Raw genomic sequence first — 21,200 nt, 5'->3', positions numbered from 1 at the left:
TACTTTCAGCAGTGCAGCTTTATTTCATCTACTAGGGATGTAATTGTATGTCTGTTTTCCATCCTTTCATTTTTGTAGGGAATCTAATGTTGTTGCTCTATCAGTCTTTTTCTTCTTCTCTTGGTAATGTTACTGTCTGTTATATATAGTTCATATCATGTCTTAATAACTTTAATATTATCTATTATGTTAATTGTCTTATAGTTTTTTATTGGTTTTTGGTTGTGGTTTCAACAAGTCATTCATTTTCTTTTATTTGTCTGAAAGACATGTTCTTGATGGACATTTAGAATAGATCAACTCTACACCTGAGAGCTATTATTTTGGAATTTTCAAGAAGACCTATATAATTTTCACTACCAAACTGCCAGTCAATATGGACCAAAGTTGGGTGAAGTGTCAGTTTCCTCTCATAAGATTTTAATCAAATAGGAAGTCGACGTATCATTTAAGTCTTTAGAAAAGAGCTTAGGGGAGTCATCGACATTTGAATTGAGATTGTTAATCATAGGGCTTAGGGTAGTTGAATCATGTAGGACAGTGTCCCACCCACCTAGGGAGCTCTACAAGGTGAACGAGGTTCTGTCACAAGAGGTGACAATCTTGGGAAACTTCCTAGATATTCACCTTCCCTCAGTGCCCTAAGAGTCGTCAGTCTGTTGAGATCAGACCTATTGCCGAGAGCAAAGTTTCACATAATTTGCCTCACTCGACCACGTTAGCCGCCTGAATTGTACAGGTGAGGAGGCAAGTCGTCCAGCTTTCACCCTCGTTCATAGTGCATGCAGATAAAAATTGGACTGAACTTGTGCTAGGATCATCATATCCTTTTGATGACGACTGTGGTCCTTATAGAGCAAGCGGCTGGTAATAGGTAAAAAAAAGTTTAGTTAATTTTGTACAGTCATGAATCAGTTCTAGGTAGTTAGTGGGGTATTAGGTGTCTGAGGGACATGGCCATCTAAGTTTGATTGCTTAGATGCTTGGTTATGTGAGCTGTAGAAAAAGCTGCCAATCTTGGCGGGCTGGTGGGACAGAAAATATTCATGAGGGGAGATAGCCTATGTAAAATCACGGGAAAATTAAAGACAGGCCGAGTTTAAAATAATATATTTGATCTAATTTACAGCTAATTTCCCAAATTGATGATCTGCACGATAAATCAAAAGGTACTCCTGAAACTGTCAGAACATTTACCCAACTTAAATTACTTATCACAGCATAGTCACTCTCTTTTCATATCAACACCTCCATTATCAATACATTTTAGAATCAGTCATCCCATCATGGACACCAAATTTATCGTTTCAAGTGAAACTTGTCCGTTGTTAAACCGCACTGTAAATGAAATACACAATTTTACCAACAACTAAATATATGCACTGAAAGTTACCCTGCCTAACTGTGGCACCTATTATTTTAAAGTACTAAAGTTAAGAATTGTTATGATTATGAATGTTTTCTTTTAGCATCTAAATGTAGTACATTTTGTAGCATACACAGCTGCAATATACACAGTTTTAGGAGTTCAGCACCTAAATCCGTTATATAACTGAAGAGCCTAGCACCTAACAAACTTGTATACTGTACATGAATATGACCTCAAATCTACATGGAGATGTATTCCCAATATCCTGTCCAGATAACAGTTTAGCTCATTATGCAAACCGCACAGCCATCACACGGATACATTTATAGTGATATTCCTCGTTAACCGTTTCTTTTGATGTACAATAATCGTCCACGGTTTTGCAACTGCAGTGACTAGACAGTTTACAAAATAAATACACAAGAAAAGTAATATATATGCATATGAATTCATTGCATCACCTCCTAGAATACCTGTCGACGAATGAAATTATAATACAGAAGAGCTAGTAACAGTATCTGGGATGTATGTCCTACCATTATATAAAACTATGTTACGAAAGAGATAGAAAAACTAGAGCTGCATGTCATTTTCTAAGTCACCTTGCATACGTAGGCATAAAATCTTACATTCCCACTAAAATTACTGGCAGTAATGCAGCGTTTCGAAAACTTGTCTGTGAAATTTTCACTAAAGTTACTGGCAGTTAGATGCTGCATTCGAGAAAACTATGTTTTACTGGTATTGTTTAGCGTTACATTTCTGGAGCCTGCAATTGATTATTTTCCGTAAGACACTAAATTTAAGCTTAGGCATATTATGAAACAAGAAATTTAATGACAAACACTAGCGAAAGTACCTTTTCTTGAGGAAAACGTGTCAGTTTTTCATAAGTCAGTCTGAAAATGGGTCATATACACAAAAACGACTTAAAGAACTGACAACTAAAATCTATAACTGTTGTGAAACTTAAAGAACAAACGTTTTTACCAACAAAAGAGGGGATTAAACTCCTGATTTTGTCACATCCAATTTTTCCCATTTTTCCTCTGCATTGTAAATTCTGTGCATTTTAACCCCAATGTGCCTGTATAGCATTACGCTCGTTATAAAACGTACAATTATTCAGTGTTGTAACAAAACCACCTAAATGAAATTTTTAGTCTTGGATTTGTGGGATGATCTCAGTGGTTGGTTCTTGAAAATTTATTTTCGACATACATGCTATTACAGCTTATAAAAATTGAATGCTGTACAGTGCACAGGTAAGTGGTTTTTGTACATAACTAAGAACATAACTACAGTACCTTCCAATACAGCAGAAATACAATTTTGTTAACTGGGTAGTGTAAATATATATTTTTTTCATTTGGCCTAGGTGGAATATACTAGCATATAAATATGTCAATCAATTCTCATTCCCTGTGTCAAAAATACCAAATCAACAGTTTTAATAATAATAATAATAATAATAATAATAATAATAATAATAATAATAGCAGTTATGATAAACCTTCTAGACAGGACATTTAAAGTGAGTTTCGAATAAACATAAATATTGTATTACACAAGACTTTGAAGACATCAAAAACCAGTTAAGACGACTTATGCAATTACACACCGAAGCAATGAAAAGAACTGAGGATTCGGAACTGAGAAGACTGACCATTGTGCTGGGTGATTCGTTTAGGAATCCCACCGTTGAGATTACAAAATTGCTTTGAACCTAAAATGCCCAATTTAAATATCTGTTTCTGTGTCCAAGTTGAACTTTCTGGTACTTAGTTGAATATTAACCCAATTATGAATATAACACTGATTACACTAAAACTTGGTACTGTACCATTTTATGCATCACAGAAATCTGCAAGGAAAATTACAAATACAAAATGACATACTTTGTTTATATATATCATCATCAGACTAATATTAACAAGGTCATACAGCATTACAACTAGGTATGCAGAATATTGCAGCAAGATCTATAAAGCAAGGTTCCATAGTTATCATCATCAACAGACTGTCCTCTGACCAAGGTCCCTGAGTAAACAAGTTGACCCGTCAGCGCCCCAAAAATTTGCCCCCTACTGCATAGTTCAAACTGTGACATCAAAGGATCTCATTTGACCTCGGTACAGTACTGTACAGGCAGTCCCCAGGTTACGGCGGGGGTTTTATTCCAGTAAGTCGGAAACCGCCGTAAGTTGGATCTTAATACTGGCAGTCCCGGTCATCGGCGGGGGTTCCATTCTGAGGGTGTGATGATAACTGAAAATCGCTGATTTTCGGAGCTTATCGGCGCCGAAAAGTGCCGATTTTCGATTATCGCCATCTCTGTTAGGTATATATTGGCACCAATACCCGATTATTGGCGCCGATAAGCGGAAATCGGCAATTTTTGGTGCCAAAAATTGCCAATCTTCATCGCTAAACAAGCCCCGTAAAACCGGATCACTATTAACCGATCGCCGTTAACTGGGGACTACTGTAATAGTAACAGGAATAATAATCTCAGTTATAGCGCTTACAGCAGGATAATCCTAGTTACAGCCCTGTAATCCCAGTTATGGCACCGTAACCTAGAACTGAAGGTTTTTATGAATATATTTGAACAAGTGCCGTAAGTTCGGAACGCCCTAGGTCGAAGCTGCCGTAACTCGGGAACTGCCTGTACATGCTTACCACCCATTTGTTTACAAACATTATTGGTAACAACTGAAAAGGATGATTAGATTTCCTAAGCTTCATCACAATGAAAAAGAATAACCAGGATTAATTTTAATTCCAAATTATTATGTTAATATTTATGTATACTGTACCATGTACAGGTGTTTCTTCAAATGTCAAAAAAAAAAACATTACTAAAGTATATCAGTCACTTCCCTAAAAAGACCGTGTATTTACACAGCTGCAGAAGGCAGCATTCTTATAACACCAACAGTGTGGCAATATGACATTTGCATTTTGAAGACACCTCAGATATAGAATTACTGAGCTCAGATATCGAATTACTCAGTTGGCCATTATCAAAATATTTTAAAAAGGACTTTAGAAATAGCAGTTCTGTTACTGCTATTACCAATTACAAAATTGTATTTCAATATCCATTGCAAATGCTTATCAATGGGATGATTTCATGAATGTGTAAAATAAAAATAAATCATTAATAAGCATCAATAATAAAACATGTTGATGACGACAATTTCCTGTCTGTCAAGAACTGGGTTGATTTGTTCAATCTGGACTTATGTTTTTGACTTAGGGCCCCAAATTTAAGTTAAAAATATTAATAAATGATGTGCTTCCACAATGAGAGTGTGTGGTAGCAAGTTCTTTTTCCATTTTAACAGAAGGCATAGTAATATCTCATATTTGCCAAAACCATGGGAATGGTGAAAGACTAACAGAGACGTAATTAATTCCTTTGTACACTATCAAATGTACTTCAGAATATGCACTGTAAATGTAGAATGTAAAGTCACTGAATTTTTCTTCCTAACCTCTGTTAACAGTACTTAAAAGCACTTCTACTATGTAGTAATTTGCATAATATCCAGAAGGAAAACTGAGAAAGTAACTAAATTATTCTGAAAGTCAGGTAATGTCATTTGAATGAAGAGCAAAGAATTGGAACTGCCTCTATCATACTGTTTCACTCGGCAACTGGTCTCCTGGGAATTTTCTGTATGTCAGTGGGCCTATTTACTCTATGTCCTTTAATTCTAACATCATCTTCCTGTAAAAAATATGTATGCTGACTATACAAACATATTTGCTACACATCTAACACATGACATATTACATTATTTCTGCTTTTATTCCCTTACTTTCAAAAGTGCTTTCAGTATTGTACAGTACACAAAAGTTAAAATGAAGCAATACATTTATAAAATATTAATTCATGCAGTAAATGTTTCTAAAATATCCATACACATCAAAACTGTACATACTTGATAAGTCTGTAACATTATCCAGCATCCAGTAATACCCAGAACCTAACGGTACAAAGCTCTTGTAGGATGCGAACTTTATCATACCTGACACTATACTGGCAATGAACCACCCACTCTTAAGACACTACCAGGAACGATAGAAACCTTCGAAACTTCTTCAAGAAAATTAAGCATGTAACATAACATTTCTTCCGTGGACTAACTGTTGTCATTCAGTGGCACATGCATGATTTTTTTCATGCGACAACTTTTCAGTTATCCTTACTGAAATAATTGTCAGACACAAGTACTTTTCAAGCGTACTGCAATTTCATAATAGAATTTTTAAAATTGTTCCAATACATTTTTAATTTTTCATCTCAAAACTAACATATTATAAAACCTGTTAGTCAAATTATTTAGTTAATGAAAGTGACGGTATAAATTATCAACTAAATTCATTAACAAATGGCAGGAAAATTAATGGCAAATCATGACATTCATAATTACAACAGAAATTCAGTATAAAAAACATCGCATAAATATGAAGCATTCAGCCATAAATAAATAAAACTTCCTTCAACTAAGGAAGAGGTAACGAAACGGTCGAGTCATAGTGGACTCTTGGCCAGCACAGACATTTATGATTTTGCAAAATTGTAATTTCATAAGAATAATAATTTCCAACAAAACATTGAAGATGCAAGAATATCATCGTACCATAAGATTATCTTTGTTTTCCTTACACCAAAGTTGACTTAATGAGCTATTTCAGTGTCAAAAATTAAGATGGATTCAGCAGAATCTCTAATAAATAGCCGTTTCTTGCTCTGGCTCTTGGAAAAGCAAGTACAGTACAGTAAAAAAAAGATGAAGGAAGTCCTTGAACTCCTTCAGGCTCCTCTCCACAGCATCAAATACAGTACAGTATACTAAAGTGACTTTCCTAGGTTGCTCACAAACCAGTCCTGATGACAACATATACAGTACCAAGTTTCCTTTTGACGAAAGGAATTGAGGAAAACTATAGTATGCAGTTCTTTGTCCAACACAAGTCGAGCGAGGGTTTTCATTTCTTCGCAGGTTCTTGCGTAGTGGGACTGTCTCCGGAGTCGAGCTGTTTCAGCAATCTGAACAGAGCAGCCGCCTCCCGGATGCGACTAAATTCAATGCAGAAGGCCTGCACTTCAATAAACAATTCCTGAAAAGTCAGAGAGGATCTGATGAAACCTGCTGAAATGCTCAAGAAACAAAAACTAAAGTTTACAATCCAGTTTTTTGAACTGCTGGAGATCAAGTTTTATCATTTTCACCTTTACAGACAAAAAACTGAAATTCAATTGTCCTAATAAATATTCATAAATATTTCAGCAACTAAATATAATATAAATGCAATTTTATAGTCCACTAAAACTTTGAATGGAAGGATCATTTGTAGAAATTCCACATCTTGCAGATGTGTTCTGAACATGTACAAACAGTCATTACTGTACACTGTACAACAATTAAGAAATTTCAAACAGAATTCTTGAAAAATCCAGCTCCCTTACATGTAAATTGTACAAGGTAAAAAATAAAAGGACAAAAATGAATAATAATGGACAGTATTAAATAAAATAAGAAATATGAGGATAACAGAAATATAGTACACAGCAGTTTGACCAAAGGCCATTTTCATGAACGAGGTGATGATGAGAATACTGGAAAAAGTTCAAGAAGTTGGACAGTTTAGGCAGACCAAAAAAAAAAAAAAGGGCAAAAATTAAAATATAGGATACAATGCAGGTGACGGCAAAAGGGAAGGCTGCACAAAATCTCCAGTATAAGGCACACCGTAAGCAGTAACCAACAGGGCCATTAGCTTTAACACTGACTTACCTGGACATTAATAATCTTGTTCCTGATTAGTGACTGAAGAAAGACACAGACCAATCTCACCAGCCTGTTTTGCATATATCTATCCTTTATAGTTTCACAAGTGCTGATGCAATTGCTTATGTAGAGGTGGACGAATTCTGATGGGAGTTCTACAGCTGTAGTTAACCTAGAAAGTCAAATACGGGTAGATATGAAATATTTTAGGGATAGATAAGTACTGCATTAGCAATTTGTTGTTTATCAGTTGGCTGTATACTGGCAGTTGCCTGTGGTTAGTTAAATCTTTTTGAGACCACTCAACCTTCCAAAACAAAATCACATCTTGGGTAAGAAGGGTAAAGCAGGGAAAGCATTAAAAAATTAAGAGAGAGAGAGAGGGAGATACTTGTGATTATTTATAATTCCTTTGTCATCCATCGTAAAGGCCACTTTTAATACCCAAACGGAAAAGGTTGCATGGCTGGCATCGGGAAAGCTAAAAGTAATATTGTCACTCCTCATAACATGAATATCAAGTAAATACTTGAGTAAATAAATACCTTAATGATTATATGGCAATTACTGTCAATATACTGCAGTCTAAAACACAAAATTACAATGTATTCTATAAAACTTGGGATATGTGATAACAGTCTCCAGTAGCAAAATTTGCCCATCACAATAATAAGGGAAAGATGGAAAGGAGCATGAATATAACAATTTTGTATATTTATTAAGATTATTAAACACCATGTTAGGTACAGATTACAAAAGAAACGGAGTGCGTCTGGGAGAGACATAAGTCAGCAGAAGCAAATGTCTGTAGTGTATTTTATCATTATATCATTTATACTGTGTATTTAATAAAAATACATGTTTACTGGATTTTCATATTACTGTATCTGAAATGTCAGTATTTTGCTTCAGAATTCCTGATGGGACCACTATGGGTATTAAAAGCTGGCACTGTGATGTATGAGGATGAAATTGTTAATAAGAAAATTCAATTTTTTTTTCTCAGATTGGTGTAGTCCATCAATGACTGTTTTTACTTTACTCCCACTCTTACCCCAATAAAAACAAAAAAGAAAGTTGACAAGACATGACAGCGCACGTGTCGGGGGAAGGTTTAGTGCTCGTAAACGCTTGAACCAGCGATGTGCTCTTTGGACCTGATACACACACATCCCGCTTTCCTTGACTGCTTTTGGTGTCTTGTGTGTGTTTACTCGAGTGATAGATGGTGTTCATTAATATGCGTTACTTTTTTATTTTCTTCCACAAACCCACAAACATTTCCACTTACCTACCCAATGGGAGAAATTTTCCTTCGCACAGAGGCTGATATCGGACAATATTCAACCTTCTTCATGAATAATTAAATTTCAAATAAAAACTGATCAACAGTCAATACCAACTATTAGCCCAGTGAACAGAGGTGCTGGCCTCAGAGGCAATCTCCATTTTCAAAAGGCGACTGTTTTTGTGTAAATGTAATTATGTTTATTTAACTGATTATTCCATTGAATTTCACTATTTATATGTTAATCATATTAAGCTCATATTTCAAGTTACTCTGAGTTGCAATATTTTTGCATTCTTGCTACTTGCTTATGCCCATGTGATTAATAAGCAGGAACTGCGACAGATTTACTTTGTCAGTAATGACATCCACCATTCTGTAGTGCTCAATTATACCTACTTTTATATTACACCTTATTATTATTGTTAAAAGCTCTTGAAATTGTTGTGACTGTATTTGGTGGCAAGGGGTGAATGTTAAAAAATCTTGGCTCACTACGTCATCCTTAATACCTGCTCTAAAAAGACGTGTACCTAATGTAACGTTTGTTAACTTAACAAATGTGAAACTTATATTCATTCTCCTTTCCTTCTTTCCCGTATTAGTTTTTCAAATGTACTGAGACTGATGGAGACTATTAAACCTTCAGAAATATAGCAGCATTACATGATATTTGTTTTTTATGTAACAGGGGTCAAAATTATCCTTTGGATGAGAGTGGTTATTTTAAATTACAACTTTATCACAAATGAATATTATATAACATGTATTTTCTTCTGTACTACGTACACCAATAATCTACAAAGGAAAATGCTTGTCACTCAGTTCAATAAAACAATAATTAAAATAACATTATTACAAATTTTATATACCATAAATACCAACAGCAATTTGCAACAAAAATTGAATACACCATCTTACCTATTAACAACTTCCATGGAATGTAGTGACATCTCCATGTTAACCAAAACGCTGAAGTATTCGGTGATCTGGCTAGACTGCATTAACTTGAGGAGAACCTCTATGGCAATTAAAGGGTTGTGCTCAACAAGGTCTGGTAACTGGTATGAAAAAAAAAAAAGTACTCAATTTAAGCCCAGCCTTCATAAACAAACTTTATAGCCAAACAAAAGAATTAGTTATGATTTATAGAAACAACTGTACAACAACTGTGGAAGTAAACATTTTTTGAGATTATTCTTCAAGACCTTACTAAAAGATGAATGAGAATATTACAATGACATTCCAGGAAAAGGAAATGATTCAACATTATGCTTCTAACCCAATCATATGCAAATTATGCTAATCCAAATACGGTATCAGCAACCAACCTTTGGCGGAGTCAGCCCAGTATGGTAGACCATTCGAGGGTCCTTGTCCAGCTCTGCCAACAGGTGCTGCTGCTGTGGTAGTGACAAGGTTTCCTTGAAGGCTTTGGCCATCAGTCTCTTTGCTTCCGCATCTCCTCCGCTAAGGACGCACATACTCGAGTCGTAGGTTATTTTATGCTCTGCGCGGTCCAGAGATGTTATCCACACCAGCTGTGAGAAAAAGTCTATCTTAGTTTAACCAGACCACTGAGCTGGTTAACAGGTCTCCTAGGGCTGGCCCGAAGGATTAGATTTATTTTACGTGGCTAAGAACCAAGTGGTTACCCAGCAACGGGACCTACAGCTTATATGATGAAAATTATGTTAAAGTTTATTATCAAACATTCATTGAAAAAAATTTACACCAAGACCAGTTCCTCACTGCAGTTTCCCGAGTGTAAAAGGTTCCCTATCTTACTGCCACTGAAATATATTGTGAACTTTCTTAATCAAAAGGTGCAAAATGTTGACAAGGAGTTTTTGGGAGAAATCATCTTAGTTTGGATGATGCTAGAGCATAATTTTTCCCAATTAAATTTATAACAAACATAAACCATGCAATTTCAATGCTATTACGCATATATTTCTTGGTAACACCATCGTACCACCTTCAAGCACAAGAATTTTAAAGCAATTCATGGTTTTCATCCAAAAATTGCTTGGCACATCTGTTTTCATTCGCCATACTGTAAAAACCTTGAAATATTCTACACGGTCTTTTTTATTCCGAACTAGAAATTTCATGCCAGAATATACGATAAAAACAAATGGATCTCTTGTGCAACCTATGACAGATATAACACCCAACAAGGTGATGGCAACACCATCATTACCATCACTTTCATAATGCGATGATTCTGAGGTGAAAGAGTCTGTAGTGTCACTGTTATTCAAATCATTAAGGTCACTCTTATAAAAATCATGATAAAGAACTTGTTATATAGTTTTGTTACATAGCTCTCTGTATAAGAGTACAGCAGATCAGTATTTCAGAGATTTCATGTAATATATGGCCAAAAAAAAAAAAAGTTTCAGGCTTCATAGTACACTCACATTTTTTCACTCCAGTACAGAATTTCCCTGAGAGAGAGAAAAGTTTAAGACGGTGTTTTTAGCACATTCAAACCAAAACTGACACAGGACAAAGACTGCCAGTTCTTGCACTGTAAAACTTGAAATCCACAGTAAATGATGAAAGCAGTAGTGGGGAAAAAAAAGAAGAAATCAACTTGCTAACAGGTTGATACCAAAATTTCACATGAAACAAAAGATCGTTGACCTGATAAGCATGCTCCTAAGAACAGTATGCCTAAGTGTGAAAGAAAGCAAGACATGACAAAGTAAACATAAAACATTTCTTACTTCTGTATTTTTGTGTATTTCCTTTTAGTTGATTTAACTACAGTATATTAGTGACTGAAAAGAAGCCCAAAAACTCCCCAAGCAAATTCCGGTAGAAATCTTTTCCATCATTTACTGACAAGCTCCACAAAATCCCTCATACGAATGAGTGTTACCCTGTACAATTTTTTACCATTTACTGAAAGGATCCACAAAAACCATCAAGTAAATGGCTGTGCATATATACTTCTTGTAACACACCATCGTACCACCTGTTGAATTTTAAAGCAATTCATGGTTTTCATCCAAAAATTGCTTGGCACATCTGTTTTCATTCGCCATACTGTAAAAAACCTTGAAATATTCTACACGGTCTTGAATTTTTTGTTCTTGACCAAAAAGATCAAGTAGAACCTCAAAATAAATGACGGAGTTACTTTGCTGAAGCTTTTGTTTTTACTAAAAAGATTCTACAAAACCCTCCATCAAATGATTAAGTGTTACCATGTTCAATTTTATTATTTACTGAAATGGTCCACAAAAACCCCTCAAAATAAATGACAAGGTTGCCCATGTTGAATGTTTTTAGTTACTCAAATGATTCACTAAAAACACCTTGCATATAACATTTTTACCCTGCTGAATATTTTACAGAGAATATATTCTTACGAAATGGAATTTAGTATACTATTTAAGGTTGTAAAGTATTATCACATGTAAGGAAGTACAGTTGTAAAGTATTATCACATGTAAGGAAGTACACACACACACTCATTGTGGTTCCATATTTAAGACGGTACAATACAGGCAGTCCCCGGTTTGCGAGGAGTTGCGTTCCAACACCGCATCATAAGCCAAAAATCGTTGTAACCCGAAATATCGTCGAAAATTGTAAGAAAACTTAACTTTTAATCATCTGGGTGCTTGTAAATGACATAAACTGAATTTTCATTGAGTTTTTCATCAAAAAAACTCCAAATTTTAACCATTCTGCCCTTTTTGGAGCCATATTTCTTCCATCAGATCGGCATCATTGCCTATGTAAGCCCGGAACATGCGTTGTAATCCAGGAAATAATTTTTGGTGAATATATTTGAAGAACGTCGTAAGCTCGGAATGTCGTAACCCAGGGGACTGCCTGTACATGCACTGTGGCAAAAAAATTACTACTGTAATTTAACATCTCATTATTTTATATCCCAGTTAAACAGACAAGATATATTACCTCATCTTCAGCAACGTGTAAAGGGGGTGTTAGTCTGATAATTTCCGGAGTAAAGTATTGCTGTGCTAAAGTTGGTTTTGGACCACTAAGTAAAGCTTCGCAGGTTCTCTTGACTTGACCAATTTCACTCAACAACCTGCAATTAAAAACATACAGATAACCAAATTAAGCTCATAAATCTAAGAATGACAATTATAATGCATTTTTCATTATTTGCTTACAGTTAAGAAGTACACAAAGAACTATCTGGCATGAATAAACGAATCCAGTTTATACAGTTAAATGATAAATGAAAAGGTAAATGCAAACAGTATTTTCAAAATTCTAAATAATATAAATTTTCATAATGAAATTTATTATTGGATACTTACCTACTTTAAAGACAGCTTATATCTTCTCACCTATATGTTTGGCAATATAAGCTATCTTTAAAAGTAGGCAAGATTCATCCCAAATAATTATCATCATTGGCAGATATCCTTCATTCATTACACAGTAATATTTTTGGTCCAAGCGGTTATCATTCAACTTGGAAAATGAAATTAACATGTGACCTAAATCCTAAAATAATAAGCAGAAGTTGTGTATAACGACAAATATAAATCTACCCAGGCGTAGGCAGCGCTTGAGGATGGGAATAAACAACAGGAATAGCACTCTTGGCCGTGCAGGGACGATCAGCGAGGACTTCCGTTAAGCTCATCTTAAGAGCAGTTGTGTCTACAGGAGGGTGATTGGATACATCCAGACTCATAATCTGAGCTGCTGTTCTTTTCAGTAACTGAAAACAGAAAAATTTACTGTAGACATGCAAATAAATATCAAGATTTTTATAAAAAAAAATTTTCTCATATAAATCCATTTTATATCATGGCCAATAGTTTTCTTAGGATGAGCAGCCATTTCTTTGTCAGCCAGTTCTTGCAAGATTGCCATAGCAAATCTGATAATTAAGAACACCATTATGAAATATAGTTTAGGCACTATTGCACTTCTGATCAAGCTATAGTCTGACAGGATATTTTTAGATCTTACACTACCATAACTTTCACAGTGCACAAACTCACACAGAATTAATGGTAAATATGAAATATCAGTTCATATCCTAAGCATACAGCCACATTCAAGTTTCCATGTTTAAAGAACTTATGACTAAGGTACTAAAATACATACTACAGCTTAAATGTTCATATTATCCACACAATTGTTTACGTCTTGGAAAGTTTATTAAGTTGAAAGTTTTTAAGCAAGCAACAGTCTCTAATGTACGTATTATATAAGTGAGATAGCTATCAATATTTGCCAATTTACAGCTTAATATACAGGGCATGGATATCTAAAGGCATCTTGCAAACATTAAACTTTTAATGCTCACTAATTCTTGCAAAATTTTGCTAAGCTAAACCTCGACAATTCATCCACATTCAAATAAATCCATAAAAATTCCCAGAGTACTGAATAGTGTACTTATTTCCAGTGAATGAGATATTCATTATATTAATTTATAGGATTACCATCACAACCTCAGACAATTTATTACCTAAAGGATTATTGTACCATCAAACATTACTGAAGGTCATGTGACATATTACTTTCCAGGGTTACTATCAAACATTATTAAAAGTCATGTGATATATATTACTTTTCAGGATTACTATTAAACATCATTAAACTTACTTCCTTGCTGTTTTTATCTGTGATGAGGGTTGATAAAAATACGGTTTCCGATGGACTGATTCTTGGCAGCTGACCAGCAAATTCTAATTTTTTCCCGATTCCTTTCGCTATGTCATCGGGTGGGTGCTATGCCAAAAAAGAAGAAGAATTAAGCAGTCATAATAATGAACAAATGAAAAAGGCAACCTCTATACAGGCAGTCCCCGGTTTACGACGGTTCCGACACAACGTTCGAGATTTGACGCTTTTCAAATATATTCATCAGAAATTATTTCCCGGCTTACGACGCATGTTCGGGGTTACAACGCGTCGTCGCCGATCCGACGGAAGAAATATGGCCCCAAAACGGCAGAATAATCATAATTTGAAGGTTTTTGATGTAAAACTCAATAATAATGCAGTTTACGTCGTTTTCAATGCACCCAGAGCATTAAAAGTAAGGTTTTCTTATGATTTTTGACGATTTTCGACGATTTTCCGGCTTACGACGATTTTCGGGTTCTGACGCGCAAGAACGGAACCCCGTCGTAAACCGGGGACCGCCTGTATATAAAAACTTTATGTTGCTACAAATATTATCAAGAATTATGGTACTGGACAGGAGATTGCAATATGACAAATTAATAGTATACTTTGCATTCTCTTAAATAATTTTAGTGACAGAAAGTAACCCAGAGAGAGGGTTTACAACTGGGTAAAATGGAATAAGTAAATGATAATTACCAGTAGATTGACAAACACGGGTAAGAATGGGTTGTTAGGTGGTGGTTCTCCCCTATACAATTCATGAAGAATAGTGATGGCAGACAAACGCTGAGTCGGACTTGGTAAAAGGTCTGGTTGTTGGAGAAGAAACACCAGAGCGCTTCCTACTGCAAAATGTAAAGATTAATCGCGTAACTTTTTGCCCTTAAAAGATACTGACACATTTATAGTAAAAATAAAGCCTGGAAATAAAAACTGCAGTGCTCTAACCTATGAAGCCTAACCACTTACACTGAACAACAAGAAAGTTTTAAAATGATAAAAAGATACAATAAACAGTGAATCATGTAGTAGTTGGATGTTTACTGCACTTTTGCAGCTGGAAAATGATAACAGGGCAATATTACAGAGAGAGCAATTCACGTTGTGCCTACAAGGATCTCTGTTTAGCTTTCAGGAAGACAGATTAGTACTTCTAGTTCCTTATGACCATTTCTTATTGGGAAGACCCCCATAAGAAATTTTCTGTATTTGAACCAAGTCTTAAAGCTAAAATTATGTAATCCTTTCACTCCCAGTATTATCAAGCTTTTGTATTATAACATACATTTAAAATAACCTCGTTTACTTACATTTAAAATAATCTTGTTTGTTGAAGTTTTGGTATATTTGTTGAACCAACTGCTCCAGGGTTGCACGTTCTACGGTTTCCTCAGATAATATTCTGCATAAAAAAGATGAATGTCAGTAGCCATCTTTTACCATAACTCGTACAGTACTTCCATGTGATCAACTTGACACAGTCAATTACAAAATGACACCAACAGCATGTTCGAGAGAGAAGTCAGCAAAATTTTGATTAAATGATCAGTAAATCTTGTTTTAGATGTTTATAGTAATTTAAATCTGCAATATTTAAAAGTCATAACCAGTAGATAATGTTATTGCACACAATTGGAGTCACTACTGCATATGACACCCTCAGTTTGAGTTAGTTAATTAATATAAAGTATACTTTGTCAAAATAATAATTCAACAAAAAGTCATGTCTCAGTTACCAGTTAGAGTTTTCGAAGGATATGTTAAACATTTTCCCCTTAATTTTGTGGCCTTGCCTAGTGCTTACTGTGCCTACCTAGCCAGGGGATAAGTTTGGTGTTTAAGGAAGGCCTAACCAGTAAATGCCAGTCACCTTGCCAGGCCCTGCCAACTTTGGTAAGCTAAGCTGTGGCTAAAATGGATTCCACCATTTTGAGATCAGTTCCGTAAGATATTTAAAATATGTTTAGTATGGTTTTAATACAACCGAGATGGAGAGTGAGTGAGTGAGTGTTTTGCGGAATAAAGTTTCAGCGCCTTTGGTGATTAGTCTGGTCAACATCATTGATAACTGCCGTCATGTTGATTTCTGCTCTGCAAAACTTACCAGTCCCCTGGAAATCTATTTGCACGAACATAATTGAACATTCTACATGTAATGCTTCCACAAACTTTACTTTTACACTACAAGAACTCACCATTCACTGGTAAAATCAGGCATTTTTTATGTAACCTAATGACAGTTCCAGCTAAACATGCAAGACCCTGTTCTATTATTTTCCAATTTGAGATAGGTTAGGCTAGATTTTTGCCAGGCCTGGATAAATACAATACACTTGACACGTCTTGGCCTACACAACAACAGACATTTATCTGGTACATATGTGTTGCATTATATATCTGTTATGTGTTTAGGACTTTGATCAAGAATTTTAGAATTGTACTTTGGCCTAGGCTAATGGATTCATATGTAAACTGAAGCTACCTAAGACAGCCTCTAAGGTAAACTGCAACAGTCGTGAATGAGGATATGCTGATTTTCACCCAGTTATGGTTTCAGATGTGTAGCCTTCCAAGTGCCATCTTTAATATGATCTGTAACAATTCAGTTCATACTGAAAGCAATCCAAGTACAGTAGGAGACCTTGTTTGTAGTGTACCATAAATTCATCATGATTAATCTTGCCTTTGAACAATGCTTTGCTCTTTTTACGATTCACATTTCCAAATGCTTGTGATAAAGTAATGGATATCATATTTTCATGGGATAACTTACAAACGCGACTAAAAATAGGTTAAATTTAAACACGACCAATTTTTATATTTGTTTAGCTTCGGTCTTTGGTAATCCTACAGTTTAGGGGTCCAGATTCACTGCATTACGTAAAGTCGAGATCAGCGTACAGATTTATCAAATATTTGTTGAATCATGGAAAACAATGAAAAAATACAGAAAAACATGTCTTAGGGGATACAGGCCCATAGAATTTGGAGAAAATCGTAAGTCTCTGCTTCTGTATGCATTTAAACTCCTTAGTTTTCAGACTGATTAAAAAGTAGCTGCTGAAGAGCAAGAGCCCGTGCCAGGTTCCTACGCGTTCACTCCACAAACACAGTTGCGGGCACACTACACTATTCGCGTGAGATTCCCTTTGGTTTTTTTAAATCTCTGCTTCTGTAAGCAGATAAATGGCTCATTTTTTTAGCAAATATACTTCTGTTTGCAGATCTGTCGAAAGAAGAAACTGAAAATTGGAAAGAAAACTTGAACAAACTCGCACAAGGGCACATTGAATTTGGACCCCTAAACTGTAGGTTTATAGGTCTCCTTATGTACCCCCAGGCTAGCCTAACCCATGACCTGCTACACACAGAGTAGTTTGTATGCTATTGGCTAACGTAGCCGAATGTAAATTCACGGACGGGTAATTGTTACATTTAGGTAATGGGTATTTCTAAGTAATAGCTCCGCACGGGCTGTATGGAACGGTTCCGCGAATACAAGAGTCATTAGGGAGCCATATGTTCAAGAAGGGATTGGCTAAGGAAATCTATTACAAGAGGAACCATACTAACCTAACGTACCCTAACCTAACCTAACCTAGTAGGCCATGTTATTTAGGGGGGCTCCACCCCCCGGTGAAGGAAACCACCTTTTACCAAAAGTTTCCCTATAACACTGCGCATGCGCGATAGCATTCTAGGATGGCCAGCATACAAATCATAATTAGTTCTGAGGTTAATTACGGGTTAATTACAGTCGACTGATAAAAAATAACGGTAAATTTGTGATAAACCAAAATACTTTAGAAAAAGTTAATTTTAAAGATAATACCCAATGCATAGCTATTACTTAGTTCCACCACTTAAACAAACAAGAGGGGGCAGTGAATTTGGACCCCCTAATCTGTAGGTGTACCCGGTACCCTTATGTACCCAAACCCATATCCATCCCCCCATCCCTACAAACAGATTAGATTATACCCTATACGCTAACGTAAGCAAATGTAATTGTTACATCACGGTAACGCATACAGGCAATTAAAACTCATCCACGACACATTAATAAACAGTTTGTAACAATAAATAAGCCATTTTCGAAGCAACCCGACCATCAACACGGGCTACGAGGACCAGCAACTGGCTTCCTCGCCACGGCCCTTATCTGGCCGCCTGCGCCTCGGCTTTCACCTTCAGCCGTCAGTTTCGACATCTAAACAGCAAAAGACACAATCCACACCTCATTCTCAGTTCGCATAAGGCCATATTTACCCCAGTAAATTAGACAACTCATTGGTGGAGAGCGCCATCGTGTCCGGAGGTCCTGTTCTTGAAAGGAGACAGTTGTCATCGCAGGTGTTTGAGGCGTCTTCTGTTCGGGAGTGTTTCGGCCCAAATGATTCTGACCGGGCCTCTGATTAATGTTTAATAAGATGTGTGATTTTTTTAATGTTTGATATATTTTTTTTGATCTTTATCTTTGTTAATGTTTACTACATTTATTTTAATGTTTAATGTTTTGGTGATTTTCAAAATCTTGTCTTGTTTAATGTTTACTATATTTATTTTAATGTTTGTTGTAAGTTCGTAAGATGCGAACCGATGATGATGAATAACCAGCAGATTTTCAAAATCTTCGAAGATTGTTTATTGCGTCTTGATTTAAGGTTTCGATATCTTTTTACTGTTTATTTCTTTATTAATGTTTCTATATTTATTTTAGGGTGTTCGTACAAACCCAAGAGCATGATTTTCAGAATCTTCGGAAATGTTTATATTTTCCATGTCACTGTGATACCCTAAAATAATATATTTGGCATCTTTTATGACTGAGCATGATGCTGCAAGGAAGAATGCTACATACCGTACTTGTAGAATTGTGTATCGCTTACTGTTTGAAGTTTAACTCGGCATTTTCATATTTCACATTCCCCGCCTTAAAGTCGACCCGCGCTTGTGGAATCAAATGGTTATTTTATTAATTTCGATTTCTGTAGGTGTTTTATTTATTCGGCTTATTGATTAGTTCCATTAACGTTTAGATGCTTAGATGTTATCTCTTTCAAGCTGCAAAAAAACCGAGGCATTACAGTCTGAAAAATAGCATGGGTCTATCCTGTCAAAGGTTGAATTAGAACATGTACTCAAATTCTCTACTCTGTACTCAAGATTTGCAACCCACTGTGTACTTTTATCTCACTGAGTACTTTTCCCTGTCGCGTACAGTTCCTTTGCCTGAGTTATTTTTATTACTTGTATATCATGCTAGCTAACAGATGTTTTTCCTTTGTAATACAGTCTTTCTTCCTATATAGCGTAGCAGCGGTAAATAGGAAATGCTGCATACCTTTTCTAGAAAAGGTACAAAGTTCATAAGTTGGTAATTTCCGTTAGGGTGGATGTTTATGCGACAGTAAATGTTATAGCACAAGCTTTGTATACATAACGACATATACATTAACAGCCACCCATATATAAGCACCATATGTACATTCACTGATTTATTCACATAGTGCTTAAACAAAAGTATGAACATTGGCGATCATAATTTCTTTAAAAGTTAGTCTGGTGTTACCAATTGTAATGTAAGATTTAAGCATTTTTTTATAGTAATAAACTTGCCCTTTCTACCTTGAACTTTAAAAGGTCTTTTCGTAACATGAAAACGTTAGGGCATACTCCACAAATCTCCAGCCCCCTGTCTTATAGTTCTCCTTCAAGAAGGTCTTGGTCTTCCAGCCCCTCTGGTGGCCCCAGGTACCCAGAGGGGGGGAAAGGCCTTGTCCAAGCCATCACTTACGCTTTTACCTACAACACGTACATACCGAGATGTTGCTGACGTCCAGAAGGGAGAAAATATTTCAGCAATTACTTAACGAAAAAGTATGAACATATAGCATATTTCACTTTAAACAAACGAAGGCTCTCGACCTCGTAGATTCGCAAATTATATCGTCGCCAAAAGGCTGCTTACAAATGATCTGGTACTACGTTTATTTTCAAGAATACAGACGGTAGTGGGTATTGTTTACATCAATATTGAGTCACTAAAGTAGCCTACCTCTGATCAGTGTAACCACTAGAAAATATCGTTCTTGGACGATCATATTATTTAGTTTTTCATTTTGCATTCTCCTTAAGCATTTTAAAAGGTGTATGTATGGATTTTTATGTATACCTAAACCTATGGTTATTGTGCTTATTATAGAACATGAATTAGGTATCGAATTTTTCATTCTTGCAAGGTACTACATGTAGGCTTATTCGTCGATTTCATCTTTAAAGTTGAGTTGTATTTAAATTTGTTCGGTATTTAAAAAAGATATTATGTAATATCATCGAGTGTGATAAAAATTAATCGTAATCAATTTGAAATTTTTGATTCGGTAAGAGTATACCCCAAATCATATGTTCATTCGCTTTGTGAGATTTGTTCGTTGTTCGCGTACGTTAGCCGTTCGAATGCGTTTGAGAGAACTTTTCTTCTTATCGAAGTAGTACTTAAATTCAAGTTGAGGAATATTTTAGGTACTTTTACATCAGCCAGAGACTTTAGGGCGTGTTTTAAATAATACGGGCTGAATTACGCTATACAAATAATAATAGTCAGGGCTTCATGGCATGAGTCATGCAAGCATTCGAACAGAGCAGCGCCGATAAACAAAAGTTCCACGGACGACGCTTGGGGAAGGAGACGAGGAGAGTGAACGATGCTTTGCTCAGTAGTGACATCTGTTGGGTAGTGGCGGTACGTGGTCAAAATGTCGGGTGAATTTGGAACGGGGAAAACTATATTCGTTTTAGCGATAGTGGTGGGATGTTTTGCCGTGCTATGGCCAAAGATCTTTTACCCTATGCTGACGGCATCGGTTACTTCGCCGTCGTCGGGACGACAAGGTAAGAAACGGCGAAAATGTGTCCTAAGAATCTCTAGCAGACGATGTTGCTGCTGCAGACGACACTGAGGGGTTGCAATTGTCCTCACAGTATCTCTCTCTCTCTCTCTCTCTCTCTCTCTCTCTCTTTCTCTCTCCGTTCCTTCTGTTATCCTGTTGTTTTGAACGTGATACACATTCCCTTTATCTCGCAGCGTTTTACGTAG

At 35.8% G+C, this 21,200-nt stretch overlaps 2 protein-coding genes across 14 annotated transcripts in view; one reads left to right on the top strand and one right to left on the bottom strand.

Moving 5' to 3' along the window:
• Window positions 1–1,094: 1,094 nt before the first annotated feature.
• Window positions 1,095–18,493, bottom strand: Not11 (CCR4-NOT transcription complex subunit 11). The gene is made up of 10 exons (XM_067129726.1): window positions 18,371–18,493; window positions 15,412–15,503; window positions 14,798–14,946; window positions 14,075–14,200; window positions 13,006–13,178; window positions 12,398–12,533; window positions 9,793–10,002; window positions 9,383–9,522; window positions 7,180–7,345; window positions 1,095–6,502 (listed from the first exon to the last, which is right to left on the bottom strand). The coding sequence occupies exons 1-10, from the start codon at window positions 18,406–18,408 to the stop codon at window positions 6,371–6,373; spliced, it is 1,362 nt and encodes a 453-aa protein (XP_066985827.1). The 5' UTR covers window positions 18,409–18,493; the 3' UTR covers window positions 1,095–6,370.
• Window positions 18,494–20,776: 2,283 nt separating this feature from the next.
• The window catches only part of RIC-3 (RIC3 acetylcholine receptor chaperone), a 102,422-nt gene continuing 101,998 nt past the window's right edge, over window positions 20,777–21,200 (top strand). For 3 of the 13 annotated variants that reach the window (XM_067129723.1, XM_067129722.1, XM_067129714.1), the window contains exon 1: window positions 20,777–20,995. In XM_067129723.1, coding sequence (XP_066985824.1) covers window positions 20,860–20,995 — 136 coding nt within the window. In that variant the 5' untranslated portion in view covers window positions 20,777–20,859. The remainder of the gene's footprint in view (window positions 20,996–21,200) is intronic. The other 10 variants (XM_067129718.1, XM_067129719.1, XM_067129725.1 and 7 more) reach the window with 8 other exon arrangements.

The sequence above is a fragment of the Macrobrachium rosenbergii genome, chromosome 27 (assembly GCF_040412425.1).
Source record: "Macrobrachium rosenbergii isolate ZJJX-2024 chromosome 27, ASM4041242v1, whole genome shotgun sequence".
Taxonomy (NCBI): Eukaryota; Metazoa; Arthropoda; class Malacostraca; order Decapoda; family Palaemonidae; genus Macrobrachium; species Macrobrachium rosenbergii.
This window is presented reverse-complemented; position numbering and strand designations above follow the sequence as displayed.

Bases quoted from the DNA above. Each gene is read 5' to 3' on its own strand.
- Not11 (XM_067129726.1), bottom strand. From the start codon at position 18,408: ATGGCGCTCTCCACCAATGAGTTGTCTAATTTACTGGG. The intron at 15,504-18,370 runs GTAAATATGGCC...TTTTTTATGCAG, and splicing joins GAGTTGTCTAATTTACTGGG to AATATTATCTGAGGAAACCG. The intron at 7,346-9,382 runs GTAAGATGGTGT...TTGACTTTCTAG, and splicing joins TCCATGGAAGTTGTTAATAG to GTTAACTACAGCTGTAGAAC.